We start from the raw sequence: 20,856 nt of genomic DNA, 5'->3' as shown, positions 1-20,856 counted from the left end.
ACATTTCTGGCAGGAGTTCTTGGGAATCAGGACCAAGGAGCAATTGAGACATTGGGCTGATGGGGTAGAAGTGGTTGGGGAGCAGGAAATTTGGGGGAACTGGTAGCAAGGAGTGCAATGGGCAGTGAGAGGGGAGGAGAGAACACAAGTAGTGGTTTCTCCTCGGGTCCCAAGAGGTGTGGAAGGGTGAGAGCGGCTGGAGGAAGGGGTGTGGGGGTCATAGTGATTGGCAGGGCAAGCTGCCTCTCTCTGCCCTTCCTCGTCTCTCTGAGTGCCCCTCTCTCAGCTGTAAGGCCTCGTGCCTCTCCCCCCCCTGCACTGTCTGTGGGCCTCTGTCAGTAAGAAGCAGGTCCAGGGGCTTCCCCTCTGTCTAGAGTCTTCTCTTTCTGGGACATGGAGTTAGCTGCTCTGGTTTTTAGGAGTCCCTTTGATCGTGAATGTCTGGCTGTATGTTCCCAGTAGATATGGGATCAGTTACATCCCTCATTAGAAGAGTGTCCTGCACCTTTGAACATCTGGGGAGCTGGCCCCAAGATTTTACTGATTTAAAATGGGCTGGGGTTGAAATAACAGAAGTTTTTGTGTGTGTGACAAATGTCCCATGAATTCATCTTATCTCACTTGTCTTCTTTCCCCTGGGCAGGGTTTCCAGTTTCCAAACCTGATTTCATCTTCCAGCTGGAACCAGGGGAAGAGCTGTTGTCCCCAGATCTCCAGGGCTCAGAGGAAAGAGAGATCCTGAGAGACATCTGCACAGGTGAGGAGTCGTTAAACTGTTAGTGCCTGAAGGAATCTGCTGGGATTCCCAACAAAGACCTTATGAGTTCTCTGGATTCAGGATTGTCCCCAGCAGGTGTCCTATCCTCAGGGCAGATATTGCTCATGGCTTCCTACTTGGGCTTTCAAATGATTAAAAAAATAATTGCAATTAATCATGGAGTTAAAAAAAAGTTGTGATTAATTCAGTTTTAATCACACTGTTAATCAGTAATAAAATGCCAGTTTGAATTTACTATAAATATGTTGGATGTTTTTCTACATCTTCCTACATTTTGATTTCGGTGATAACAGAATTCAAGGTGTACAGTTGCTCACTTAATATTATCTTTTATTACAAATATTTGCACAGTAAAAATGACAAAAAGTCAAAACCTGAAGGGGCATACGAATGTTTTGCATCTCTGGCACGTAAATAGCTTGTGTGACACTGCACGCCATATTCATCATAGTGGTATAATTATGATGTGATTGTGACATAATTCTGATGCCTCTGGTACAAGATGTGTTTTGTGAAGTGTCTATGAATTTTCTGAATATGAATATCCTATTTGTATGCATGTACCAATTTTGTCTCTGGAATTATGAATATTGACTATGTATCTGTATTTCAAATGTGCTTACTCTGGGTAACATCCACAACGAGCCTTTCAGGTACAACAATGAAGAAGCCAGACAGTGCTGATGGCCCATCAGCAAAGACAATGGACCATGGAATAGCTTAGGCTGGTGAAGTGTCTGGAAGTGAAGTGTCTGGAAAAATCTCAGCTCTGTAAACAAAGGCTGTTGCATATCTTTCCCACATCGCAGGGAAAGTGACCGATATTGATGCTCTTGCATTGTACTGCTCCCTGTGCAGTGCAAGACAGTATAATACTGCGTTTGTACTCCAGCAAGGGTGCAAGGCTGGGGAGCTGGGAAATGGGCTGTGTCTTCTGTCTGTCCTTGAGTGGCTTAGGTAAAATACTCAGGTAGCTCAGTTGAGTGTGTGGCGCCACCTGCTGTCATGTTGGGTGATAACCGGGCCTGGAGAGGCTGGCTGAATCACCAGCAGAGCAGTGTGAGAGAGGCCAGTCCAGCTTAATGGTTACAGGACAAAGTGATTCCCACAGCTACCAGACTGCACCCTGGGGGTGACAACCTCTCACACCTTGCAACGCCAGTTACAACACTGCCTGTGAATGCCTATTCTCACTTTCAGGTGACATTGTAAATAAGAAGTGGGCAACATTATTTCCTATATATGTGAACAAACTTGTTTACCTTAGGGGTTGGCTGAAGAAGAAGTAGGACTGAGTGGATTTATAGGTTCTAAGGTTTTATGTTATTTTGGTTTTGAGTGCAGTTAGGTAAAATAAACACACACAATTCTACATTTGTAAGGTGCACTTGTATGATAAAGAGCTTGTACTACAGTACTTGTATGAGGTGAATTGAAAAATACTATTTCTTTTTATCTTTATTTGTATTCTGTATTGTAATTGAAATCAATATATTTGAAAATGTAGAAAAATATCCAAAAATATTTATAATACATTTCAGTTGATATTCTATTATTGTTTAACTCTGGGATTAAAACTGCCATTAATCATGACTCTTTTTTTCAATCTAGTTACTTTGTTTTGTGTTAATCACTTGACTTAATTGCAGTGAATTGACAGCCCTACTTCCTATCCATCCTGACGAAATCCCTGCAGTGGCTCCCTCCCTGCACTCCCTTCTCCCTGAGTATTTGGGTGGGAACTGGCTGAAGAATTCATCCCTTCCTCTCTCCCCTTTGGGGAAGAGTTTGGGGAAATTCAGTCCCATCTCCAGGTGTTCTTCCAGTTTGTTCTCCTCTTTTCCATTCCTGTTTCTGATGTTTTTTCTTTGTGTCCCAGCAGGTGCTGGGCTGGTGAGTGAGACCATGGAGCAGAATTCTCAACAGGAAGATGATGAGGAAGTGGAACCACGTGGCAAATTATTGCAAAGATGCAAAGGGAGTGTGTCCAGGAGTTGTGATCAGGGAAAAGCCTGTGAAAGTCAGCACATTCCAGAGAGGTGGCAGGAAAACCAGCCAATGCAGAAAGTTGGTCAATCTGTTTATTATTGGGGAACTCACAGACGTCTCAAGGAAACCACGGCCCAGCAGAGAATCCCCATGGGAGAGAGAAACAACATGTGTATTGAGGGTGGAAAAAAGTTCAGTAGGCGCTCACACCTTATTAGACATCAGAGAATCCACACAGGGGAGCGACCCTATGAATGCTGCCAGTGTGGGAAAACTTTCACTCGGGGCTCACACCTTATTAGACATCAGAGGATCCACACAGGGGAGAAACCCTATGGATGCTGTAAATGTGGGAAAACCTTCACTGGGCGCTCAAACCTTCTTAGACATCAGAGGATCCACACAGGGGAGAGACCCCATGAATGCTGTGAGTGCGGGAAAACCTTCACTGAGCGCTCAAACCTTATTCAACATCAGAAGATCCACACAGAGGAAAAACCCTATGAATGTTGCGAGTGTGGGAAAACCTTTACTCGGCGCTCAACCCTTATTCGACATCAGAGAATCCACAAAGGGGATCGGCCCTATGAATGCTGCCAGTGTGGGAAAACTTTCACTCGGGGCTCACACCTTATTCGACATCAGAGGATCCACACAAGGGAGAGACCCCATGAATGCTGTGAGTGCGGCAAAACCTTCACTGAGCGCTCAAACCTTATTCAACATCAGAGGATCCACACAAGGGCGAAACCCTGTGAATGCTCTGACTGTGGGAAATTCTTCAGTCAGAGCTCAGCCCTTATTGTTCATCAGAGAAGCTGCAAGGGAGTTAAAGACCATAAAAACCTTGTCTAGATTTTGTTTTCTTTTGCTAATTCCCACATACTGATCTTTAAGGCAGCATTTGTGTCACCGTGGTCTCTTGACTCCCTCACCTGAGTTGTCTGCTTTTCACTTTTGCAGCTCACCTTTCCTTGAGATGAGTCCCACACTGTTTTTCATCAGCTCCTTTGTGCTATGTCATGGAGGTGTGTGTCCCTCCAATCATAGAATATCAGTGTTGGAAGGGACCTCAGGAGGTCATCTAGTCCAATCCCCTGCTCAAAGCAGGACCAATTCCCACTAAACCATCCCAGCCAGGGCTTTTTCAAGCCTGACCTTAAAAACCTCCAAGGAAGGAGATTCCACCACCTACTTAGGGAACCCATTCCAATGCTTCACCACCCTCCTAGTGAAAAAGATTTTCCTAATATCCAACCTAAACCTTCCCCACTGCAACTTGAGACCATTACTCCTTGTTCTGTCATCTGGTACCACTGAGAACAGTCTAGATCCAGCCTCTTTGCAACCCCCTTTCAGGTAGTTGAAAGCAGCTATCAAATCCCCCCTCATTCTTCTCTTCTGGAGACTAAACAATCCCAGTTCCCTCAGCCTCTCCTCATAATTCATGTGCTCCAGCCCCCTAATCATTTTTGTTGCCCTCTGCTGGACTCTCTCTAATTTTTCCACATTGTTCTTGTAGTGTGGGACCCAAAACTGGACACAATACTCCAGATTAGGCCTCACCAATGTTGACTAGAGGGGAATGGGGAATGTCCATCAGCCCCAGGTGGGGGAACCAGGAGTGACTTCAACTAGGTACATGGAGGTTAAATTTACCTGTACCTGGACTCCACTAGGATTTTCCCTGGCGTTCGCTAGCTTGAGTTCACTAGCCTGATATAAAAACTAGGGCTGTTTAGCAATGAAATAAAATGAATCGTACTTAGTCGTGAAATAAAAAAAATCATGACTAATAGCATTTTTAATTCCGCTGTTAAACAATGGAATATTTATTTAAATATAATAAATTAAATATTTATTTAAATATTTTGGATGTTCAGCCACCATTCCAGACAAGCCCTGCAACCCCAAGTCAGATGGCCTGGGCCAGCCACACATTTCAATTGCAATATATACATACCCTTAGTATCAAAATCACAGCTTTCCCATCAGGGAATCATGCCCCAGTCCCCTGTGACAAGTGGGCATATCCTGATACTAATGTGGTAGGAATTTGCTGCTTCCCATGCACAGGCATCTAGGAAAACAGCCCAGGGAGCTCCTTGCCTGATGTAGTTTCCAGGAGATCCAACTAGGTGGGAGTTGTTCTGGGCTCTGCACGGGGAGGGTTTAGCTGGGAGAAGGGGCAGATTAAGAGAGTTTGTCTCTGATGTACAGGGGTGTTTGTCAGTGGGAGGCGTGACAGCTAGGGGTGACAGTGGGGTCTGAGCTGGGGAAGCAGCAGAAAGGGGGCAATATGGGGGACTTGTCACTTGGGAAAAATGAAATTGCAAAACCTCTCTCTGTGCTGCAGCAAAAGCCTCTCATTTATCCCCTAAACCCCCTTCATGTAAATCTCTGCCCCTGCCCTGGCACTCGGAAACCCATTCACTCCTGTGCAATTTTTTTATTGTTCTTACTTTTTCTTGGCTTTGTACAAATGTTTTCCCCATCAAAATGATCAACGACGTTTAAAATGAGAAAAACAAAACCAAAGAAACCCTCACCAATTTCCCCACTGCACACGGCTTGGGTCTGAATATTTTAAGGCAATAAAACTCAGACTTCTGTTGGCCAGAAAACAAACCTCATTCTTCCATGCTGCACCTAAGGCCTTGCCTACAGAGGTGTACACACTGCAAAGCCACTTTCGGCGATGGAACTTCTCAGTTCCAGTGACATAATAAAACCACTTCGATGAGAGTTGTTAAGGTTTTTATGCAAAAACAGTTGTCACCAAAGTGCTAGTGTAGATGCTGTGCTTGATTTTAGTGCTGTGCTTGGCCTCTGGAAGGCATCTCACAATGCCTATCCTGACCCCTCTGGTCAGCAGTTTCAACTCTGCTGCCCTGCAGCCAGGTAAACACCTTGCATCCCTCCCACTTTAAAGGCCCAGGAATTGTTGAAATTCCCCTTCATGTTTGCTCGGCCTGGAGTGCTCGCATCACATCCTCCCAGCTGACCATTGGGGCTCCACACAGCAAATGCTATCCTGCTTGGAGCACTGCAGGGCTGCTGGATCTGATCAGTATCCAGCAGTATCAGTTGCTCTGACCCCCCTGCACCCAGAAGCTGGCCTGCAGAACCACCCCAAATTCTCCAGAAGGCAAGGCCTGGCCTAGCAGGCTGGGCAGTGGGTGTCCAGCTCCCCCAGGCTTCCTCCACCGGGGACCCACAGCCCCAAGGTTTCAGGAAGCACCTCTGGCCCTGCTGTAGACACACCCGGAATCGCTAGGATCCCTTGCGCCCATCTGCCGGCCCGCAGAACCGCACCAAATCCTCCAGCAGCACCCCAGGTGAGGCCTGGCCTGGCCGGCCTGGATAGCAGGTGTGCAGCCTCTTCCACGGGGTACCCACAGCCCCCAAAACTGCAGGAGGCACTCCCAGCCCTGGGGTGGACTCGCCAGGTGTCGCTTGGCCCAACTCTGCCTCACCGCCAGGAGCAGGTACCACCCCAGAATCAGCCGTGGCCACTCACGCCAGGCCAGGCCTGCCTGGGTTCTGCCCTCCTGTGGACATCTGTGATAGGTTGACCTGATTGCTGGTAGTATCGTAGTTCTATGTGCTAGCTTGGGGTTGACCTGGTGGCAGAATGGGGAATTAGAAAAATTTCCAGCCTTTTTCTACCCCAACCTAGACTGACCATCAAGGACTGGCCACTCACGCCTTGTGAGCCTGACAGGTGTTGTGACCAGCATGAGTGATCATGAATTATTATTATAATTACAAGATTCCCATGGAAGGTGGGAGGTATATAGTTTGAATAAGAGATAGGTCAAGAGAAAGGAAAGTCTGCACATGAGGGACAGAACCTCATGGAACAGTGGTTTTATTTATTCTTTCCCATGCTAACAAAGGTATTAATAACATCTAAGGAATACAATAGAGCCCTTCGACTAAAAAGCCTGGCAGTTCTTCCTTGTTGGTATTCTGGCATGCCCAGGGCTGAAAGGACTTTCTCATTGACCTTCAGCCATTTCCCTCTTGCTCCTAGAGGGAAGCCAAAGTATTTGACTTCATTGGCCCCAGTCAATTCTTTAATCTGATTTGTCAAAGTTTTATAATGCCTTACTTTCTCCACTGCGGCATCGTTGAAGACTTTTTCCTTATATTCAAACGAAACTGTGACATCTACCACCAGGGCTGTTCCATCTTTAACAAGGATGAGGTCTGGTTTCCTTAGCTCATTCTCAGCAGTGTATAAGTGAGGTTCTTCATAAATCACCCATTTCAATTCATGGGCTTCCCGCTTCAATGTATCACAGTTTGTTATTCTTCATATGTGGGCACCTCGGACTGCTGGACATTGTCCTAGAATGTGAGCTAACAATTCGTAAGAGGCAGGGCAGTGCCTGCAATTCACAGTTTGATTATTCTTGCCATGTCCTAGGTATTCTCTGGTGGGATACATCTTTGATCTGAGTTTGAGGACTGTCAGAAATTGATGTTCTTAGAACCCACAATGAAATTTCAACCAATCTTTGCTAATTGAATCGTTATAAAAGCATTCAACTCCACTGCCTTGGCATTGTAGATTTTTTCACTGGGACAATTCTGCATCTCTCCAGTTACATGGGATTGGGTATATTTTTTTAGGAGCCAGTTTCTCCCACTCATTGAGAAGTTCCAAGACACGGTGTGGTAGTCTGTTGTCGACAAAGACTGGGTCTGTTATCATAGGTATCTCTTCCTCATTCCTCACCAGCAGCCACCCAGGGATTTTGAAATTCTTCCTCTATATTAAAAGAACAGGAGTCCTTGTGGCACCTTAGAGACTAATAAATTTATTAGAGCATAAGCTTTCGTGGAAGCTTCTTCTTCGGAAGTGGGCTGTAGTCCACGAAAGCTTATGCTCTAATAAATTTGTTAGTCTCTAAGGTGCCACAAGTACTCCTGTTCTTTTTGCGGATACAGACTAACACGGCTGCTACTCTGAAACCTTCCTCTATATTGCTTGCCAATGCAATGCACTGAATTATTTTATCTTCTGAATATGCAATTCTGTGTAACCGCCTTGCCTGAATAGAAGGGATGAAGCGAGTGAGCGAGTTTCATCACGCCCTGTCCACCATCTGGCATAAATGAAGCTATTACAGGTGTCTGTTGGTAGATGGAGCCACTGCTTCACAGCATTCCTGATGTTGTCATCCAAGGAAGATAGTAAGGTCTTTTTATAATCGGTGTGGTCAGCTAGATAAATGATCCTTGGTACTGTAAATGTGTTTAACATAATCAATTTTGGGGAAGGTTTTAATGGGGCTTTGTTGATTCTTTCAAACCAAGTGTCAAGCTTTTCTGATAATGCTAGTTTGGAAAACCCGATCCATGGGTCAACCTTAAGTCCCAGGTATTTCTTAGACTCACCTGGTATGATCATATTCAGCCCATCCTTGTTGAATTTCTAGGCTTCACAGTTATTGACAGTAAATGAGTCATGAGTTTGGCTCAAGAAGAATCCGTAGCATTTCTTAGCTTGCACTTCGAGACCAGACAGCCTCCTAGTATTTCGATGTTCGCATCCAGACCTTCCCAAGTGTCACTTAGCATGACTAAATCATCTGCAAAGGCAAGTGTTGTAATCTTTCGTGTCCCATATGAGAATCCCAGGCCAGCCTTCTCTAATGCTGAGATTAGAGAATCAAGCACTAAATTGAATAGCAGTGGTGACACAGGGTCTCCTTGTTTTATGCCAATTTTTATTTAAATGATTGGGCTGAGCTCCTTCCCTACTTCCATGCGGGTATGGATGTTCTTATAGGCGTCACGAATTATGTTGACAATGGCCTCTTTGATCCAGGCCCCTTTCCTGTAGTACCCACGTGATGTGGTCGTGGGATACTGAGACAAATGTTTTGGCTATGTCTACAAACACGACTCCTAGTGGCTTTTTGGCTTGCTTTGTTATGGTATGGAGAATTTTGAGGTTCTCCAAGCAGCCTGGTGCAGCGATAAATCCTCTTTGGTGTGCATTTAATAGGCATGCTTTTGTCAGTCATTTCATTAGTATTCTTGAGAAAAGCTGTAGCACAATAGACCCATCCAGTGGTAAGAGGCCTCCAATTTCCCAGATCTTTCAGAGCTTTGGGGTCTTTTGTTTTCGAGATCAATAGGGAACAGCATTATTTTATACCAACAGGTATTAAACCTATAATCAGCCATGTGTTGAATAGTCCAGCCAGCGTGTGTCCTTAAGAACATAAGAACATAAGAACGGCCGTACCGGGTCAGACCAAAGGTCCATCTAGCCCAGTATCCTGCCTACCAACAGTGGCCAATGCCAGGTGCCCCAGAGGGAGTGAACCTAACAGGCAATGATCAAGTGATCTCTCTCCTGCCATCCATCTCCACCCTCTGACAAACAGAGGCTAGGGACACCATTCCTTACCCGTCCTGGCTAATAGCCATTAATGGACTTAACCACCATGAATTTATCCAGTTCTCTCTTAAACTCTGTTATAGTCCTAGCCTTCACAACCTCCTCTGGTAAGGAGTTCCACAAGTTGACTGTGCGCTGTGTGAAGAAGAACTTCCTTTTATTTGTTTTAAACCTGCTGCCTATTAATTTCATTTGGTGACCCCTAGTTCTTGTATTATGGGAATAAGTAAATAACTTTTCCTTATCCACTTTCTCCACATCACTCATGATTTTATATACCTCTATCATATCCCCCCCTTTGTCTCCTCTTTTCCAAGCTGAAGAGTCCTAGCCTCTTTAATCTCTCCTCATATGGGACCCGTTCCAAACCCTTAATCATTTTAGTTGCCCTTTTCTGAACCTTTTCTAGTGCCAGTATATCTTTTTTGAGATGAGGAGACCACATCTGTACGCAGTATTCGAGATGTGGGCGTACCATTGATTTATACAAGGGCAATAATATATGCTCAGTCTTATTCTCTATCCCCTTTTTAATGATTCCTAACATCCTGTTTGCTTTTTTGACCGCCTCTGCACACTGCGTGGACATCTTCAGAGAACTATCCACGAGGACTCCAAGATCTTTTTCCTCACTTGTTGTAGCTAAATTAGCCCCCATCATATTGTATGTATAGTTGGGGTTATTTTTTCCAATGTGCATTACTTTACATTTATCCACATTAAATTTCATTTGCCATTTTGTTGCCCAATCACTTAGTTTTGTGAGTTCTTTTTGAAGTTCTTCATAGTCTGCTTTGGTCTTAACTATTTTGAGCAGTTTAGTATCATCTGCAAACTTTGCCACCTCACTGTTTACCCCTTTCTCCAGATCATTTATGAATAAGTTGAATAGGATTGGTCCGAGGACTGACCCTTGGGGAACACCACTAGTTACCCCTCTCCATTCTGAGAATTTACCATTAATTCCTATCCTTTGTTCCCTGTCTTTTAACCAGTTCTCAATCCATGAAAGGACCTTCCCTTTTATCCCATGACAGCTTAATTTACATAAGGTGAGGGACCTTGTCAAAGGCTTTCTGGAAATCTAAGTACACTATGTCCACTGGATCCCCTTGACCACATGTTTGTTGACCCCTTCAAAGAACTCTAATAGATTAGTAAGACATGATTTCCCTTTACAGAAACCATGTTGACTATTGCTCAACAGTTTGTTTTTCTATGTGTCTGACAATTTTATTCTTAACTATTGTTTCGATTAATTTGCCCGGTACTGACTTTAGACTTACCAGTCTGTAATTGCCAGTCATTGGGTACAGAAGCTGATTTAAAGGACAGGTTACAAACCTTAGTTAATAGTTCCGCAACTTCACATTTGAGTTCTTTCAGAACTCTTGGGTGAATGCCATCTGGTCCCGGTGACTTGTTAATGTTAAGTTTATTAATTCATTCCAAAACCTCCTCTCGTGACACTTCAATCCGTGACAGTTCCTCAGATTTGTCACCTACAAAAGCCAGCTCAGGTTTGGGAATCTCCCTCACATCCTCAGCCGTGAAGACTGAAGCAAAGAATCCATTTAGTTTCTCCGCAATTACTTTATCATCTTTAAGTGCTCCTTTTGTATCTCGATCATCAAGGGGCCCCCCTGGTTGTTTAGCAGGCTTCCTGCTTCTGATGTACCTAAAAATATTTTGTTGTTACCTTTGGAGTTTTTCGCTAGCCGTTCTTCAAACTCCTCTTTGGCTTTTCTTATTACATTTTTACACTTAATTTGGCAGTGTTTATGCTCCTTTCTATTTGCCTCACTAGGATTTGACTTCCACTTTTTAAAGGAAGTCTTTTTATTCTCACTGCTTCTTTTACATGGTTGTTAAGCCACGGTGGCTCTTTTTTAGTTCTTTTACTGTGTTTCTTAATTTGGGGTATACACTGAAGTTGGGCCTCTATTATGGTGTCTTTAAAAAGTGCCCATGCAGCTTTCAGGGATTTCACTTTAGTCACTGTACCTTTTAACTTCTGTTTAACTAACCCCCTCATTTTTGCATAGTTCCCCCTTTTGAAATTAAATGTCACAGTGTTGGGCTGTTGAGATGTTCTTCCCACCACAGGGATGTTGAATGCTATTGTATTATGGTCACTATTTCCAAGCGGTCCGGTTATAGTTACCTCTTGGACCAGCTCCTGCGCTCCACTCAGGACTAAATCTAGAGTTGCCTCTCCCCTTGTAGGTTCCTGTACCAGTTGCTCCATGAAGCAGTCATTTAAAGTATTGAGAAATTTTATCTCTGCATTTCGTCCTGAAGTGAAATGTTCCCAGTCAATATGGGAATAATTGAAATCCCCCACTATTATTGAGTTCTTAATTTTGATAGCCTCTCTTATTTCCCTTAGCATTTCATCATCACTATCACTGTCCTGGTCAGGTGGTGGATAATAGATCTCTAATGTTATATTTTTATTAGAGCATGACATTTCTATCCCTAGAGATTCTATGGAACATGTGGATTCACTTAAGATTTTTACTTCATTTGATTCTAAATTTTCTTTCACATATAGTGCCACTCCCCGCCCCCTGCACGACCTGTTCTGCCCCTCCGATATATTTTGTACCCCAGAATGATTGTGTCCCATTGATTGCTCTCAGTCCACCAGGTTTCTGTGATGCCTATTGTCATAACTATAAAGGGAAGGGTAACAGCCCTCCTGTGTACAGTACTGTAAAATCCCTCCTGGCCAGAGACTCCAAAATCCTTTTACCTGTAAAGGGTTAAGAAGCTCAGGTAACCTAGCTGATGCCTGACCCAAAGGACCAATAAGGGGACAAGATACTTTCAAATCTTGGTGGGGGGAAGGCTTTTGTTTGTGCTCTTTGTTTTGGGGGTGGTTCGCTCTTGGGACTGAGAGGGACCAGACATCAATCCAGGTTCTCCAAATCTTTCTGAACAAGTCTCTCATATTTCAAATTTCTAAGTAAACAGCCAGGCAAGGCGTGTTAGTTTTTATCTTTGTTTTCTCAACTTGTAAATGTACCTTTTTGCTAGAGTGTTTATCTCTGTTTGCTGTAACTTTGAACCTAAGGCTAGAGGGGATTCCTCTGGGCTCTTTAAGTTTGATTACCCTGTAAGGTTATTTTCCATCTTGATTTTACAGAGATGATTTTTACCTTTTTCTTTAATTAAAAGCCTTCTTTTTAAGAACCTGATTGATTTTTTCCTTGTTTTTAGATCCAAGGGGGTTGGATCTTGATCCAACAGGAGTTGGTGGGAGGTAGGAGGGGGGATGGTTAATGTCTCCTTGTTTTAAGATCCAAGGGGTTTGGATCTGTATTCACCAGGGAATTGGTGAAGAGTCTCTCAAGGCTACCCAGGGAAGGGAATTCGCACATTTGGGAGTGGTGGCAGCGGACCAGATCTAAGCTGGTAGTTAAGCTTAGACGTTGCATGCAGGCCCCCATATTTGTACCCTAAAGTTCAGAGTGGGGAAGCAGCCTTGACACCTATTATATCAATATCCTCCTTTATCACAAGGCACTCTAGTTCACCCATCTTATTATTTAGACTTCTAGCATTTGTGTACAAGCACTTTAAAAACTTGTCACTGTTTATTTCTCTGCCCTTTTCTGATGTGTCAGATTCTTCTTTATGTGAATGTTTATCATCTGATCTGGCCCTTACATTATCCTCTTCCATCCTCTGCTCCTGACTATAACCTGGAGATTCTGTATCATTAGACTCTCCCCGAAGAGAAGTCTCTGTCTGATCCACATGCTCCTCTGCAGCAGTCGGCTTTCCCCTTCAAGGTCTACTCAGAATAAGTCCCTCAAACTTACCTTGTCAGGTCCTGGAGCCGAGTTCCTGTTCATCTCTCTTATGTTCGTAATGATTTCTTTAGCCAAAATTAAGATGTTGAAAGCGGAGTTGTTGGCAGTAGCATGAGATCTGAACTGGCCTAGTCCTTCAAAGGGTGTTTGGGTCTCCCATTTGTCCTTGTATACCTGGAGGACTTCTGCAAGTGGGATTTGGCACTGAAGGCGTTCAGTGCCATCAAGGATGATAGAGGCGAACTTGCATCTGTCATTTTCAAATAGATATTGATATCTTTTGTAGGTTCCTTTTCGTGCTGCTCTTTTTTTTTTTTCATTCAAGCCTTTTTCTTTCCGCTCTTTTTGTGTGTGGCCATTTTGTTCCATCTATTCTTTGGCTCAGGTGCTTTCGTTAAGAATGGAGGTGGATTCAACAAGAGATCTGAAATTGGAGTTTCCAGCCACCCATGCGTTTATAACTTCCATATCAAACCTTATTTGACCTTGGAGTTTCTGGTCTGTGCCTTGGTTTATTAGGCTTTCATTTATTTTATGCAAGTAGGTGTCCTTGAGCCCAGTGATGATATTGGGCTTGTCAGCCATATAGCATGTTTTTGCTCCAGGTCTTGGGTCAGCTGTCCTCAGTTTGGCTTTTTCATGGAGGCCCAGTAATGGCCGTTTTTCACTTATTTATTTAGTGGTTTTGGTTTTAATGTGCTCGTAATCAGCATATTTATGCATCTTTTGCCCCAAAATATGTTAAAGTCAATGAGGAGTTGCTCTTTGTCAGCTGTCCAACAACTCTTGTGTTTTCTGCACTGTGAGTTCTGTTTAGGTTGACTGGCTTGGATACGCTCTTCATTTCATATTGCCAGATGAGTTATTCTCTTATGTTGAGAGACACCAATTTTGGTGTTAAATCACTTGGCACATACTTCACAAGTCCATTCACCTGCTACTCTTCTGCTGTTCTCCCTTTACATTTACCAAGGTGACATATGATGCTGTGTACCTTTTGGGTCACTTTTTTTACACAAGGAGCATTGGAATTCCACTTCTTTCCCACCTTGATTACGCTTAAGGTGGATGCTCAGAGCACTCAGTTTGCCAACATGATCTCCACAGAAAGGACATGCTGGATTATTATTAGGCAGCTGTATTAGAATCTTTCCCTGTACTCCATTTACACCTATTCCTTCTGTTACCTTGTAGTGGGGCGGACTGCCCCACTCCATGAGAATTTAGGCTGCAGCAGGCCAGTGGGCCTGCGCAGATGGGTAGCCAATCAGAGGAGGGCTTATTGGGAGCCAATCGGCGCCCAGATTGGAGACAGCCAATCAGGGCCCGGCTCAGCCCTATAAAAGGGCTGCTCAGGAAGGGAGCAGTCAGTCTGTCCCAGACCTTCAGGGAGGAAGGTCTGTCTCCTGAGGAGGAGACCAGTACCAAGGACAGCGCAGTGCTGGGCAGGCTCAGGGAAGCAGAGTGGAGCTTCAGCCTGATACCTGCCAGACTGCTGGCCCTGAGTAGAAGGGCCTAGAGGGTGCAATGGGGTCAGAGGGGAAGTGACTCAGGGAAGGCTGAAGGCAAGGGGAGAGAGGAGGGCCGAGAGGCTGCCATTAGAGGGTCCCTGGGTCGGGACCCAGAGTAGAGGGTGGGCCTGGGTCCCCCCATTTCCCCCTTGTGCTGCACTGGGCCGTGGAGCAGTGGCCGAGTCAGGCTGCAACCTGCACCCTGACGTAAGAGGGGCTAGACTTGGGGGTTGTGGCAGTCTGCTGAGGCCGGTGCAAAGACTCCTGTTAAACTCTCCTCCCTCATCCCCCCCGGAAGGGGGTGTGGATGGACTAAGGGGCACTGCCAGACGGCAGTAGTCTGGAAGAGGGCGCTGCAAGCCGGAGAGTGATGTGGGCTCAGATGCCAACCAAGGGCGAGACAACGGGTGGGACACCACCAGCAGAGGGTGCTCCCCATGGACTGAGCTAATTCCCGGAACAACCAGTGGGAGGCGCTGCGGTGGTGAGTCCTAATCCTGTCACACACCTCAGCAGTGTAAGTGTTGTGGTTGATATGATTGTTGAGGTTATCCTTAATTCCATTTGTCCCTGCTTTGGAGCCTTCACCACCAACTTCCTCTTCATAAGCGGTGTTTGTAAAGAGGCCAAAGTCTGACAGTCTGTTAGGTTTTAAAGTCTCCTTGAATGCTGTGTTTATGACTTCTGTAGTGAGAATTGGGTGGATCCTCTGTGTCTTTCCTTTTTTCATGCCACAGTTTGGCAATTAGTAGCATTGTCCTTGGTATTATCTTGCCAGGAACCTGATGTAGGATGTATTTCATTTATGGCCTTTATTCTCTGTGAGGCACATCACTGGGGTATCCACTTCCCTGGGCACACACTTGGGGTAGTGGCAAGCTATATTGTGGAATTGAGAGGATTTACCACACTTTTTCCAGACCACTCTAATGGCCTTACTTTTGTGTACCACGTTAATATGCTTAGCCTACTTTCCAAATGTAGCTAAAATCTGTGGAAAATGGCAAAACTAAAACAATCAACGAGTTATTCTAAATAAAAAACTCCATCTTTCCATGAACTACTATTTGGTAATGCATTTAAATACTTAAAACCAGGATTAAAATTGTCCACATCTAAATTATTAAAAGTGTCATTGGTAAAAACCACAGGTAAAAATGATAAATCATTTTCAGCCTGGTCCTCATCTATTGATTCAATTTCATCAACTCCCATTACATCTTCGACAGGGAGGTCACCTCTCTCAAGCTTGTGATAAATCCATTCACTAAAAAATATTTTGTCCATAAGTCCAGCGACCCGAATCACTCTCCCAATATATTTTACACTGCCAGCTGGGGCATCAAAACCAGCAGTGGGGGCATTGTTTACCCGGTCCAGCACCAATCTGGTATATAAATTAAAATTTATTTTCTCCATAACTAAAAGGTAGCCTCCCCTGTGAAGGGTTATATCACTTATCGGGGGAAACTAACACTTACCAGGGCGAAACTACCTTTACCAGGGGACCAGATTTTCTTGGGGCTGTCCACCCCAATCCACCACCCCAATAGGGGTGGGGATTTGCCCTCTGCAATCCACCCAGCTATCCAAGCCAGTTACCGACTCTCACCACGAGGCGGTGGCGGTAGGACTTACCATCCAGAGGCTTTCCTCACTGAGGGGTCCCGCCAGCATAATGCTAAGCCCTAACAGGAGTGTGGAAGAGGGCTCAGATCTTGGCAGAAATTGCCCCATCGGCTCCTTCTGCACTTCACCGGATACCCAATCCACCACAATCCTCAGCTATTCATAACCATCTGGGCTCAACATCTGGGAGGGTCCAGAGATGCGTGGAAGGTCTTTTTATGTACAGGCGTGACTACCTGCCCTTTCCTGGTTACTATACGTGGCCAGTCCGCATCCATGCCCAGTAAAAAGAATAATTTAAAATAGGATATCAATTCAATTTATAAGTATTAATGACTTAAAAACACTATCTGAAAAGACGGATATAGCAGATGGATATAAAAGGTATTGATAACCAATAATCCACAAATTTAAAATATGGAAAAATAGCTTAAATTTAAATTTAAGTAATAGTAGGATACACGGAATGGAGCTCTGGGATCACTACTTGTCACTGAACATAGCCATCATATCTGCAGTGGCATATAAAATGATTCTACAAAGATTTTCCTTAACATTTTTACCTCTCTCAATTCCTAAAATTTTTAAAAGATCATAATTTCCTTCACTCCATTTGCCATGAGCCCCAACTACGAGACCAAAGAAGTGGACATTTGTACCTCCCGTTAGTTTCTTAATATCGTCCTCCAATTCGAGGTAATAGGCGACCTTCTCTTTGTAGGCTTTCTCCAGACTATCAGTGTTATCCTCCTAGCGAATTGTAACATCCACCATCCGAAGAAGTGGGCTCTAGTCCACGAAAGCTTATGCTCTAATAAATTTTTTAGTCTCTAAGGTGCCACAAGTCCTCCTGTTCTTTTTACCACCACCACAGTGTCTCTTTTTATAAAAATAATATCTGGCTTTCTCAAATTTCCTTCCTTAGTTCTCAAGTGAGGTTCTACTATTGATTTCCACCCCAATTTGCACACCTTATCTACTACCGCAGATACTACCCTATTATGTCCTCTTATCCTAGCGTCTTTAGTTTTAAAACATTATCCAGATATATGTGATATTGTCTCCCTAGCCTTACCACACCATCTAAAGGTGGCATTTAATCCTTTATCCCTCTTGCCAATGTTTCCCTTGTAGGGTAAACATTAGCCCTAAGCTGTAATGCGGCAACCAACAAGAAGGATTTAACACTACAAGATCTCTTCAAAATTGAATGACTAATTACATCATTTTTAAAATATGTAATATCTACGCACTGGCACCTCAACCACACCATCTAAAAAAATTCTTCCTCCCTCCATTTTGTAGAATTTGGTGTTGCTGCACTTAGAATCAATATTTTATCAACTAAATTTTCTTCAGCATACATATAGGATAAATCTATCCAATTATCTTAAGACACAATACGCCTTCTCCATTTGCAGATAAGCATGTCGGGTACTCATACACTAAATTTGGTTTATGCAAGTCCTCCATCTCTTCCCTTTCCATAAAATAATCCATCAATGGCGCTTTGTGGGAGATGTAAAATCTGTTTAGCTATTTTTCGAACTAAAACACCAACTCATGTAAAAGATAAAAAGGGGGGCTCAATTAAAAGTAAATTATAAAATAACCTCAGTAAAATATAAGTTTGTAAGATCATCAATTTTGGGGCAGCTTTAAGAGGAGCCTTACTTAAACTCTTACTCCATTCAGTCAATTTGTCCTTGAGACATTCCTCCAATCCCTATCCAAAGATCTATCCTCGCCCCCAAGTACCTTTCGAATTCTCCTGGCATTCACTGTTGTTTTATCTGGACCAGGGGCACTATCTTTACGAATATCTCTCAGGGCCACCCTAATTTCATTCACTGAAATAGGATTCACTAATAAATCATTATCCACTTTTTTCCAGTGTATTTACATAATATGACTCAATATCCTTGAGGGGAATATTACATTTAGCCCTATCTGGTTCTCCCATTATTATGCATGCTAATCTTCTTTTATCTTTAACAAATAATTGTTGGTAAAATTTGTGTCTAGCCTTCTTAGTGGCATATCTCTGAATAGAGTTAGATTGTTTCTTTCTTTCTATCACCCACCCCTCCATTCCCTTTTCTAGTATTATTATTATTCATCTCCTGTTGCTCCTCACATCTACTCGTATCTATCTCTGTCAATGAGTTACACAACTTTTCCACCATTGCCCACCCAACTGATTTCATCTGATTTTCCTTTAATAAAATTTCAATTTCCTCTAGGCTATTCAATATTTGTCCAGCTTTCCTAGTTTGTCTCCCTTGCCTACATATCTTCCCCACCTTGTCCACATATGGATGCTCCTTTAGTGGTAAGATTTTCTCTCTAGGAGGCAGAACTTCCAATATATTCTCTTCATTCTTATCTATCTCTCCCACTTCATCAATATCTCTATCTTGCATAATCTTTCTCTTAGCTAATTCATGCCTTATCTGAAATTTGTTTTAGTCTTTGTTTTTAATTCACTTTCAATACACTTATTTATATTCCTTTTACCTAAATATTTGGTCTGCAACTGAATAAGCAACTCAATCTCATAATCAGTCCAAATTCGAGATCGAGAGTAAGTTGACTCTCTAGCCTTACTTCTAGCCGCTATATTTTCTTTTTTCTGTTCATTTCTAATAGCAGGATGCCTGTATCTACAATGCTGGCTTAGGCCCAATTTAGTATGGAGAACCAGTCCATAACTTGAGTAGGGATAGCCCTTCACTGGGGTATCCATTTCCTTGGGCACACATTTGGGGTAGTGGCATGCTATATTGTGGAATTGAGAGGATTTTCCACACTTTTTGCAGACCACTCTAATGGCCTTATTTTGGTGTACTACATTAAACTCTGTCTTTCCATGAGCTACTATTTAATAAATTTGGTAAATTCGTTAAATTATCTGTATCTATATTGTTAAAAACAGTAGTTAAGTTAGTTAAATTAGTATTAAAATGTTCAGATTCTTTAAAATACAGATCTTCAAGTACATTTAAATACTCAAAACCAGGGTTAAAATAGTCCTCATCTAAATTATTAAGTGTCATTAGTAAAAACCATAGGTAAAAATGATAAAACATCCTCAATCTGGTCCTCACCTATCAATTCAATTTCCTCAACCCCCATTTCATTTTCAATAGGGAGGTCTCTTTTCTCAGACTCGTGAGAAATCCAGTCATTAAAAAATGTCTTGTACATAGGTCCAGTGACCCAAATTACTCCCCTAATATATTTAACACTGCCAGCTGGGGCATCAAAGCCGGCAGTGGGGGCATTGTTTACCCAGTCCAGCACCAATCCGGTATGTAAATAAAAAAAATTCCCCCCCCCATAATTCAAAGAGATAACCCTTGCCAGGGGGAAACTAACCATTACAAGGGGGATTCAACCCGGAGGCCTCCCACTTATTCTACACCTCTCATGTCTCTTCACAGTGCCAGACTAGAGTCAAGCTCAACAGGGTCTTCTTTCCCCACTGATTCTGCCAAGCCCGTTCCCTTGGCTGTGGTTTTGCTAGATAGTAGGTAGGGACAGTGGGAATCTCGTTCATCCATTTATGCGCGTCACTAATTAGATGATGAGGCATTTGGCTATTTATGTACAGGCATGACTACCTGCCCTTTCCTGGTTACTATAAGCGGCCAGTCCGCATCCAAATCCAGTAAGAAAAAAATAACTTAAAATAGGATATAATCCATTTATTAATAAGTATTTAAAACCATTCTATAAAGGGACAGATAGTAATCCAAAGTTTAAAATATGGAAACAAAATAGCTAAAATTTAGTTTTAGTAAAATACACGGAATGGGAGCTTCAGGATCTTTACCTGTCACTGAACATAGCCATCATGTCGACTGTGGAATATAAAATGAGTCTACAAATGTTCTCCTTAAAATTTTTTACCTCTCTCAATTCCTAATATTTTCAGCAGATCATTATTTCCATCGCTCCACTTGCCACGTGCTCCAAGCATGAGGCCAAAGAAGTGGATATTTTTACCTCCCATTAAATTCTTAATCTCTTCCTCTAATTCGAGGTAATAAACCACCACCTCTCTATGGGCTTGCTCCAAGCTCCCAGCGTTATCCTCCCAACGCACTGTTACATCCACCACCACCGCCATATCACTTTTTGTAAATATGATATCTGGTTTTCTCAGCTCTCCCCTACTATTTCTTAAGTGGGGTTCTACTAATGCTGTCCATCCTAATAAACTACCTTATCTATAATGGCAGAGACTACCCTATTATGTCTTTTAATTCTTGCATCCTTGGTTTTGTAACATTGTCCAGATATGTGGGGTATTGTCTCTCGCGCCTTGCCACTCCACCTACAAGAAGGATTTACTACCCCTCTTCCCCTCACTAACGTTTCCCTTGTGGGGTAAATATTTGCTCTAAGTTGAAGTGGTGCAATAAATGAAGAAGACTTAATCTTACTAGAATTTGTAAAAAAAAGAATTGTTAATTGTATCATTTTAAAAATACGTCATTCCTACTCCCTGACACCTCAACTCACACCATCTTAAAAATTCTTCTTCTGTCCATTTTCTAGGATGGGGTGTTGCTGCACTAAATATCAGTATCTTATCGATTAGTTTTTCTCCAGCATATAAATATGATAGATCTATCCAGTTATCTTTGGAGACAATATGTCTCCTCCATTTTTGAATTAACATATTAGGGATCTGTATACTAAATTTCA

At 43.0% G+C, this 20,856-nt stretch overlaps 2 protein-coding genes across 4 annotated transcripts in view; both read left to right on the top strand.

The window, feature by feature from the left end:
- The window catches only part of LOC112061095 (zinc finger protein 436), a 37,354-nt gene extending 29,757 nt beyond the window's left edge, over positions 1 to 7,597 (top strand). Inside the window, exons 3-4 of one of the 3 annotated variants that reach the window (XM_065577800.1) lie at positions 644 to 757; positions 2,661 to 7,597. In XM_065577800.1, coding sequence (XP_065433872.1) covers positions 644 to 757; positions 2,661 to 3,622 — 1,076 coding nt within the window. In that variant the 3' untranslated portion in view covers positions 3,623 to 7,597. Of the gene's footprint in view, positions 1 to 643; positions 758 to 2,657 lie in introns of all 3 variants that reach the window. The other 2 variants (XM_065577799.1, XM_065577801.1) reach the window with 2 other exon arrangements.
- LOC135977343 (uncharacterized) overlaps positions 1 to 20,856 on the top strand; it is a 371,747-nt gene that overhangs the window by 272,622 nt on the left and 78,269 nt on the right. The window lies entirely within an intron of this gene.

The sequence above is a fragment of the Chrysemys picta genome, chromosome 24, assembly GCF_011386835.1.
Source record: "Chrysemys picta bellii isolate R12L10 chromosome 24, ASM1138683v2, whole genome shotgun sequence".
Taxonomy (NCBI): domain Eukaryota; kingdom Metazoa; phylum Chordata; order Testudines; family Emydidae; genus Chrysemys; species Chrysemys picta.
Note: the sequence above shows the minus strand (reverse complement) of the source record. Positions and strands in the feature narration are given on the sequence as shown.